The sequence below is a fragment of the Equus przewalskii genome, chromosome 10, assembly GCF_037783145.1.
Source record: "Equus przewalskii isolate Varuska chromosome 10, EquPr2, whole genome shotgun sequence".
In the NCBI taxonomy this organism is placed as follows: domain Eukaryota; kingdom Metazoa; phylum Chordata; class Mammalia; order Perissodactyla; family Equidae; genus Equus; species Equus przewalskii.
In genome coordinates, this window is record NC_091840.1 from 34,180,340 (window position 1) to 34,190,667 (window position 10,328).

At 34.3% G+C, this 10,328-nt stretch overlaps 1 protein-coding gene across 2 annotated transcripts in view; it reads left to right on the forward strand.

Moving 5' to 3' along the window:
* Positions 1 to 10,011, forward strand: part of MED13 (mediator complex subunit 13) — a 101,200-nt gene extending 91,189 nt beyond the window's left edge. For both annotated transcript variants that reach the window (XM_070562354.1, XM_070562355.1), the window contains exons 27-30: positions 617 to 765; positions 2,527 to 2,700; positions 5,599 to 5,699; positions 6,039 to 10,011. In XM_070562354.1, coding sequence (XP_070418455.1) covers positions 617 to 765; positions 2,527 to 2,700; positions 5,599 to 5,699; positions 6,039 to 6,171 — 557 coding nt within the window. In that variant the 3' untranslated portion in view covers positions 6,172 to 10,011. The remainder of the gene's footprint in view (positions 1 to 616; positions 766 to 2,526; positions 2,701 to 5,598; positions 5,700 to 6,038) is intronic.
* The last annotated feature ends 317 nt before the right edge of the window (positions 10,012 to 10,328 follow it).

Consider the following 10,328-nt stretch of genomic DNA (forward strand, 5'->3'; position numbering starts at 1 on the left):
TCCTGTTGCTGCTGTAACAAATTACCACGTGCTTAGTGGCTTAAAACAATACATGAATTATCTTACAGTGCTGGAGGACAGAAGTCCAAAATCAGTCTTACTGCCTAAAGTCAAGGTGTCTGGAGGGCTGGTTCTTTCAGGAGGCTCTGAGGGAGAATCTGTTTCCTTGTCTAGAGATTACCTCCATGTCTTGCTCAAAGGCCCCTTCGTCCATCTTCAACGCTAGTGGTTGTAGTATAGTCAGATCTCCTTCACTCTCACCCTACTGCCTCCCTCTTATTAGGACCCACCTGGATAGTCCAGAATAATCTCCCCATCTCAAGATCCTTAACTTGATCACATCTGCAGAGTTTTTTATGGTAACATAGTCACAGATTCCTGGGATTAGGACAGGGACATCTTTGGAGGGGGCATTATTCAGACTACCTCGTGCTTGTTTATGCATAATTGTTTATATGGCTCCTAGCACAGTACTTGACACATGGTAGGCATTCAGTAGATGATGTTAAATTAACCCATTTTGGTTGAAATGCATTAATTTATTTTAACCCTCTCCTGTAAATGACCATGGGATATGAAGAATGGAGTATTTAATTTTTTTCTTTCTCCTGTATAGATGGAGCAGATGCAATGGGTATCTTTGATTTGTTAGACACAGGAGACGATCTTGACCCCGATATCATTAATATTCTTCCTGCATCTCCAACGGGGTCTCCTGTACATTCTCCAGGATCTCATTACCCCCATGGAGGTGATGCTGGCAAGGTAACCCTGTTATAAAAGTTCAGTTGATCTAAGTGTCATTCATTAACTTAGTAGTGGATTGATATATGAAATAGAACACTTTTTTCCTTGGAAATTGGTAAAGAAGTGAGATTAATAATACATTCGTGCACTTTTGTTTATAGACGTCAGTGCTTTTAATTATACATTAATAAGAGAGTCTTTAAGACTCTGTTTTCCCTGACTTCATATTTTCTAGACTACTTGGCATTAGCCCTTCTCTTGTAGTTTTCCTGCCACTTCACCATAGCTTGTACTCAAGTATGGGATCAGATTATCTGAGAGTCAGTATATTGCTCTAAGTGCTGCCATTCTTAGCAGGGCTGTGAGAAGGAATATATGAGAATATTAATTTTCTCATAAGGACAGAAAAAACACTGACAGCAGTTATGGAAACAGGCTGTCTTGTCCTTCTATTTGAATTCAAAACTAATTTGGCTTCACTTGAATAACATCTTTGCTTGAAATTATATATAGTGGTTATTTGATTATTGTAGTATGCATATGTTTAGAACCTGTCTTTTTATTTTTTTTTTTATTTTTTTTTATTTTTTATTTTTTATTTTTTTTAAAGATTTTATTTTTTCCTTTTTCTCCCCAAAGCCCCCCGGTACATAGTTGTGTATTCTTTGTTGTGGGTTCCTCTAGCTGTGGCATGTGGGACGCCGCCTCAGCGTGGTCTGACGAGCAGTGCCGTGTCCGCGCCCAGGATTCGAACCGATGAAACACTGGGCCGCCTGCAGCGGAGCGCGCGAACTTAACCACTCGGCCACGGGGCCAGCCCCTAGAACCTGTCTTTTTAAAATAAGGAAAAACTTTTGTCCAATCTTATCTTGCATCCTTTCCTCCTTTTTTTAACAGGAAAGAAATGAGATTATTAAAAAAAAAATGTGTGTGTGTGTGTGTGTGTGTGTGTGTGTGTGTATGGAAAAGCACCAATAATATCACCACTTTAATAAAACCATTTGTACTCTTAGCAAATTACCTTCCTTCCACATGTATCTGTATCACAGCTTTCAATAAGTATGATCAGCATTTTAATATTGCATTGTTGTTTTACCCTAATTTGTTCTATCATTCCCAAAAAGTGAGACATTTAAGTATTTTCTTTTTTTCTTTTATAGCTAGTGTTGCAATGAACATTTCTATTCATATCATTTTTCTTCTTTTTATCAGTTTCCTTGGAATAAATACCAAGAAATACATTGACTAGTCCAAAGGATATGCACATCACTTAATATTTGTCCCTTCTTGTTGCCATCATGATTTCTAAAACACTATTAACTGCATTTTATAGATAGTGATAGATGAACAAAGCTAAATTTAATCCACCTTTTGGATTGGGGTGTGATGGTCAGGAATTAGTTGGGAGAGTATTAGCAAATAAGTTAGAAATTTCATTGAACATTTTGTATTTTTCAGTCAGCTGCAAAGGTTTATACACACACACACACACACACACATACATCACTGAACAGGGGTTTGGCATCATAGTACAAACTTCTTAAACAGTTGGCATATTCATTTCCTCATGCAACTCTTAAAACTCATTCTTTTAATGCTATTACTAATATGATATTCTTCTAAGTACATAGCAATTGATTTTTTTCAATATCCTTCAGTATTTTTTAAAACAGAAGTCATAAGATAATGAAACTGATTGCTATAAACCATTCTGTATTTGTATCTAGTGCCTAGGTATGTCAAATGAACTAACACACTTTTGATTTTGTCTTTTTTAAGGGTCAGGGTACTGATCGGCTCCTTTCAACAGAATCTCATGATGAAGTAACTAATATTCTTCAGCAACCATTGGCCCTTGGTTACTTTGTATCAACTGCCAAAGCGGGTCCGTTACCTGACTGGTTCTGGTCAGCATGTCCTCAAGCACAATATCAGTGTCCCCTCTTTCTTAAGGTATTGCCATTTCTTTGCTAGTTCCTAAATAATGCTAATTGATGACTTACGTCCTAAGAAACATAGAAGTGGTTTTATGCAGTCTGTAGCTTTTGTCTAAGGTCTTAAATGCATTGCCACATAAGACTTTCTAGACAAGATCACAAAGAGAATTATCTAATTATGATGAAACAACTCTACTTTTTAAATTCATATTAAGTTTGAACTTCTAATTAATCTTAAGTCAAACTTCTGGGGCCCTTGCTCTTATTATTTTCAACTGCACATACGGAAGTTTAGAGTTAGGAGGAACCTTATGTTACTTTTAATCTAACCTTTTCATTTCTAGGTGAGGATATTAAAGTTCAGAAAAACTCATATATGTGAAGTCATAAATTGGTAGTAGACTAAAGATTAGAACCTGGATATTTTAATGATTATAATGTTATTCTTTGAATTACATCATAGGGCACTCCTATTATGCCACATTATTTTAGGGATTAAAGGATTCATAATCTTTGTAAGAATCCTTGATATTTAGGTCCATTTACTATCTCCTTTAAAAAGCTTTCTAGCTGTGTGTAAATTGCTGTTAAAATTATTGAGTGCTTTTCCAGTTATGAGATTCTTAGACCCATAATGACTTATTTTATCAAAACAAATTAATTAGCAAGTGATATAATGAGGATGAGATAAATCACAAAATGGTAAAATGAGATGTGAAAGCCCTAACCGGAGTTTATTACTGCTGTTGCTACTACTTTCCAAAATAACAAATTCAGCTCTGATTCACGTATTCTTGTGTAATCCCACCAGAAGTTAACTGTTTTATTCCGTAAGTCATGCTGACCTAACTACTTGCCAAGTGATTTTTATTTGTAGGGTAAAAGTTAGATGATATACCTCAGTTTCTTGGGGTTATATTTTAGTGGGTACTTCAACCAGTAGGCTTGTTGCTATCTTTTAAGCCTGTTGCTATTAAATCTTGATACCCTTGGCCCACATACCATTGAGTCAATGACATTTGACATTAAATAATGAACTTCTGTAGTGTATTCATAAAGAATACAATAGCTGTTGATCTGAATTGACTATTAATGAGATAATATATTTAGAGAGTGTCAGCCAAGGTAATAGTTTTTTATCATGACTTTCTTCCCCTTCCTGTATACGTGCAGTGATCTATACAGATCCTATTACAAGAACATATTCCCAAGGGGGTTTCTTCAAATAGTAGCCCTTGGAGTTTCTACAAAACAAAGGGTTCTTTGGTCCTTTGGGAAACGCTGCACATGCTTTCTGTCCCCTTTTGTTGTTACAATACATGTACGCACATTAAAGACTCTGAAAAACAGCAGCAATACATTGTTTACCCACCATTTCCCAAACTTACTTTAATACACAAGGAAAGGATTGTGTAACACCTATTAATACTTCATGACCTTAGTGTTTCACGGAACATTTTTTTAGGAAACACCACTTTACAGAAATTCCAAGGGACTATCCAGATTCTTTTCTACTCAATATTTATTTGCAGAGAGGATAGTGTAAAGTGGGCATTCACCCTCAGATACAGTGTAACAAGATTAGGACTTCTGGTCTGAATTACCAGGTAAGGCATAACTTACCATAATTTTGTTCACTTTTTGTTTTCATACATTCCATTTTATTTTCTACACCATAGATAATAAAACCACCTGGTATGTTTCTCTTTGCTTGGAAAAATAATAGGTTGTTACCTAGATGATTGAAAAATCTTTTTATCATAGAAATTAGAGCACTGGTACTGATTACATTCCTTTAATTTGTAGTGATCTGCTACATGAAACTTTGCTTATAACTTAAAGAGTTTATGGGCAGTTGAAACATATATATCTTTGGTTATATTCCTGAATATATGACTCAAGAGTTTATACATTTATTACAATTGTAGAGGAGAGAGCACCTAAATATAAAAGACAGTCATGCGCCACATAATGACGTTTTGATCAACGACAGACCAAGTGTATGATGGTGGTCCCATAAGATTAGTGACATGTAGCCTAGATGTGTAGTAGGCTCTACATCTAGGTTTGTGTAAGCTCACTCTACGATGTTCACACAAGGATGAAACTGCCTAACTATGCGTTTCTCACAATGTATTCCCTTTGTTAAGTAATGCACGACTGTAGCACCATTTACAGTATACAGAATGAGATCTACCAAGAGTTTCTGCAGTCAGTACCACCATCTTGTCATAGCTTTTTAACACTGTTATATGTATTGACTTGTAAACAAAATGATTTACTTTCTTTAATTAAAATGTGAAGAAGAGCACCACATATCTTTCTTCCACTCTTCATTGCCATACATGAATGGGTGTGTCACTTGTTACTGAACCTCCCTTCTGAAATTGAGTGGGCAAAAGAAGATAGCTGTGCACTATGTTACTTAAGAGTGCTCACAGTTTGACCAAAGGTAGCTTTACGATTTAGAGCTTTATAAGTATTATTTGCATATGCTTACTCCTGTTACTTTTTCCAGTGCTAGACATGGGTATATCTGCATAGTCTAAGTTCTGTATAACCTAGAGACAGACTGTACTCAGGTTTATCAGTTTACTGCTTCCTTAAACATTTACTTTACACATCTAGGCAGGTTTCACTTAGAAGATAATTGGAAGCCCTTTTTTTAGGATTATTATGTAGTCTCAAAACCAATAAAGCTGAAGAAAAGGAATTAAGATTCACTATAAGTTATACAATTAAAAATTACTTCTGTAATGAATTAGTTAAAAAAGAACAAGCATCTTTATCGTGGCTCCAATTCGTTACATAGGTCTTAAAATGTATTTCATCAAGGAGGAAACCTTGGGAGGAGAATAAGGTAGAACTAATAAATTTTTTCCATTTGGCTGACTGACTACCTGTTATTTTTTAGGCCTCTTTGCACCTCCACGTGCCTTCAGTGCAATCTGACGAGCTGCTTCACAGTAAACACTCCCACCCACTTGACTCAAATCAGACTTCAGATGTCCTCAGGTACAGCTCTTTTTACCATTAAGGGTTCTCCATTACAATTTTGAAAGAATATCATGTTGATCCCTATATATTCTTCTCATTTTGGCAGTAGTTTACACTTGTGTACCCTTGGTTCTCTACATGAATTATAGCATTCAGAATGAGTGATCTTTCTAACATCTACTTTTGAGAATAGTTTTTATGAAAATTAATTGTCTTTAATCTCCCCAAGCACTCTCTATTCCATACCTTTCACCTTTTTTTTAAGTCACTTTGACTCTTAGATACCGTAATTGGAAATTGCTTCCAAAATCTACAGTGTAAATAAATACATGACTTACACAGTTTATTTGCTTTCAGGTTTGTTTTGGAACAGTACAATGCACTCTCCTGGCTAACCTGTGACCCTGCAATCCAGGACAGACGCTCATGTCTCCCAATTCATTTTGTGGTGCTGAATCAGTTATATAACTTTATCATGAATATGCTGTGATCTTCACTTGATGGAACTGTGCAAGAAAAGAACAAGGAAAAAAGAATTTCACTGCAAGATCAAGTTACAGTTATCTTCTCAGTGAAAGTAATTTGTGATGGGTCTAATTCTTATTACTTCAACAAATATTGTTTTGACTTGGGGGGAGGGGCTATAACCCTGCTATTTTTCATTGACTATACTGAACACTTTAGGATGACGACTGATCATACAAAACGTATTATAACATTTTCGTAGCAAAATTAACCTTCTTTTTTCCAGTCACAGTATTTGTGAAAAGTAATGAGCCATAGTACCCAGTCATGTTAAATGAATATTAAAAGCATGGAGAGGAAACATGAGGAACAATGAATTTCAACATATGGCTTCAGAACATCAAGATGTTCTTGTATTGGATTATAGTATCTAGTATTCAAAAATGCCTGCATCTCTTATTTATTGTAAGTTTTTAAATGTATAAATTGTCTTATATTTCTTAACCTCTTTTATAAAAATTTTCCTAGAAGGTTTATACTGCCTTCTTGCTTTAAAGCAATTGGTCTAAAATATATGTAATCGTCTTAATTAAAAAGTTGCAGTAGGGTTGCTTTTAGAGTATTATTTTTTTGTAAGGGGGTGGGTGGGACAGTAAATTTGTATTGTCTCGATGTACAGTTTAATGGGGATAGAGGGGGAATAATGTCCATGCCATTGTGTGTGGAGGATTTACAGCTAAGCTGTAGTTGCAGAGTACATGTACAGTAATGAAGTTCACTGTGTTTATAAATTGAAAAGGTACCAGGTCTTACAGCATTTTATATATCACACCTTTACAGAATAACATGATGGCAATATACAAGTGATATTGTTAGTTGGTTTAACTTAGAATAAAATGAGAATTCTTCAGTTATATTTTGTACTATGGTTTAGGGCTATGACTAATATTTCAGGCCATTTCCAGTGAAAGAAACTTAGTTTTACAAGAAAAACATTTGCTACTGAATGCTTAAACTAATTTTGGTGTTTAATGTTACATGCTTAAATTTTTTTCGGTTTTAACAGTGGCACATCTAGGCATGGGAATATTATTAATTATGAAAATTATCTTCAGGATCTGCTATAAGGTTGAAATTTAGCCCAGCTCTAGGCATTTTACAAATTATTTTAAGAGCAGTCACTCTTGATTGTTTGACTTTTTTTTAAATTAAAGATTGGGAATGTGTGTGAGAGTATGCATATGTATGGGTGTGTGTGTGCAATCAAACTGTGGTGTAAATAGATTCTCAGTGAATTCTGGTATTCAGACTATTCCACTAGTTAAAGAACCATTTTCTAAACGTAACCTGTTTATCCTTTTGCCTTTTTTATTTATTTAATTTTCTTGGTTTGGAGATGGCAGTCCCAAACACCAGAGTCTGTACTTTTCTATAACACAGCTCAGATTAAGGCAGGGCATATGCCAAGGAGGTTCTCACCTCCCTAAAGAAGGGACTTGAATTTTAGGGACTTTAATTCACCCCTTCCTTCAATCCAGCTTTCCCCTTCTTGTTTGCACATGCCAAGATAACTGCTTTCATGCAGGCTTTACCCCCTTGAAAAATCCTTTCTACAGTGCTGCTCACAAGAGAGTCCAAGTTAGCCTCTCGCCTGTGTTGCTGACTTGAATTCACAGTCACCAAGTCTACCTACCTTTCTTGGAAGCAGTCTAGCAAAATTCTGATTTTGTACATTCACTAATTCTCTATAAGGACAAAATCAATTGTATTTACAAAACTGTAATTTGGTATGTTTTGTTTTGTTTACTGAACCTTGTTTTGTAAATACTATACGCTTAGCTTAAATATCACTTTCTTATAAACAATATAACTTCTTCAAATTGTGTATATTGAAACATTAGCAAGTCTTGTTTTTTCTATAAAGAAAACACAATTGGTGACAAAGGTTTTCAATCATTTTTTCAAAATTATAATGCAATCCCAATGGTCAGCATATTTTGAAATTAAAATTTAAAGATCACATCTCTGCATTCATTTTTAATTATGCTAACACACTACAGATGTTCTGTACTTACTTTAAAAAAACTTGTCTGAGGTTTGAGGGAAAAGATGCTTATTTGGAATTTCTATAAAAAGTACCATTTTTATATACTTAGCTCAATAGTGACTTAAATAAAAGCGGTATTCTCAGTTGTTTAAAATCACTAGCCTATAGTAACCACACCTCAGTTTGAAATTAGATTTTTAAAATATTATTCCCTAACAGTTTCTTTTATATGGAGCCATAAGGAAGGAACCTAGTATACAATTCCTTTTTATCTGGGAATCAGGGAGTAGTTCCCAAATACACAGGATTTACTGATAAGATTTTTTTTTCTTCCCTTCATATATAAATTCACACTCAAATAGAAAAATTATTAAATAGCCATTAGGGAAGGTCAGGAGACTTATTTCAGAAAAAAAAAAACCTAAGCCTTTTATGCAGGATGATGGATCTGACTTACTAATGTACTGTCACAGACAAGTATGAATAGTTTTGTTTTAAGTAGGTAAGCAAAATAATATACTTTATACCAGTTGATCACCAACACCTTGACTTCTTTGCTACAGTGCTAATGTCTGTTTTTTTTTTTTTTGTGCAGTTATCCATTACAAAGCAGGGTGGAAGTTCAGTATTTTGGCATTTTAAAAGATTAGTTATATAATGTCTGCTTCCAGCCAGTGAGAAACATCTAGCCATACCTTTCTTATGCAAGCCATTCAGTTATCAGGACTGTGAATTAACACTGTATGAATAAATTCTGTACACCTTATTGTTTGGCCAGAGGGCCACCAAGTGTACTTATATGTAATCCTTAAATTTTAAAGTAGCTGTAATTTTTAAATCTTTCTAAACTTTTCTTAAACCACTAAAATTAAGCTCTTACTTAGTCAACTATCCTCAGCTGTATTCGTACTCAATTGTCAGTATGGCACAGATTACTGTATTAAAATATTCTCCTTTCGTCTTCATATTTACCTTCTGAGGTAATTTTTTAACTTAATGTGTTACTACAAAGATTTGCAGATCTTTAATCAAGCACTATGTTAATACTGTAATATCAAAATACTATGTTGCATTATTTAAAATGTTCAAATTGAATACATTAAAAGGAAGTTTTTAAATGCTGTTGCATCATATAATTTGCTACTCATCCACTATGGCATCGCATATCAGTCTATTAATACATTTAATGTTGCATGAGTGCTCTTTTGGTCTGGGTTTCCTCTTGAGATTTTAGTTTGTCTAAATTAAGGAAGAATGTTTTGACATACATTTTATTTTTGCCTCCCCTATCCCCCCAAAATCAGCTGGAAATCTTAACCTTTCAGTTTTTCTTGGTGTTTTGATGGGCCCAGAACTGTGGTTTAAAATTTTATATATGTGTTTTCTTTTTTGTGGAGTATTAATTGAAAAACTGGATTTGGGACCTAAAATACTCCTCAGGTTAATGTGTTCATGAAGTTTTAAAATAGCTTTAATTTTCAAAGTAAACTGGATTTGTGGACCTTAAAGTTACTGAGTTTAAACTACAAATTGTAATGTCATCACTGGACATGTCAGCATCAGCTCTCAAAATAGCTTGGTCACTTTATGAAGGGGCGTTTTAAAGTTGTTGTTTAGCAGTGACATTTAATATGGTCCAATCGCTTTTTTTTTTTAACGTGACAAAAAAACAGAATAAGGAACAAACACTATTGCTGCCGAATGCCATAACACTGAGCTGTACAAATTGTGATTGAGGAAATAAAAAGGTTTATACTTTTTAAAAAAAAAACAAAAAAACAAAACTTCAAATGGAATAAATTATTCATGAAGCCTTCATTGTGCTGTCTCATTCTGTTGAAAATATTTCCATCTTAAGATTGTGTAAAGATTAGTCGCAGTATTATTTTTCTGTCATTTATAAATGGAAAGCGCCCCCTAAAAACTGGTGGATGGACTTTTAACTTCTCTGTCTGAAGTATTTTATTTTAAAAAAAGATTTTATATATAAGCATATATGGTGTATAATGTATAGGGAAATTGCATATGTACATACATACTAATTTCTTTTAGGCTGATCAGTTTGATCAGTTTTCTAGTATAAACAAGGTACCAGCACATATTTAAAGCTTAGCTCTATCCTGTTTTTTTGATCG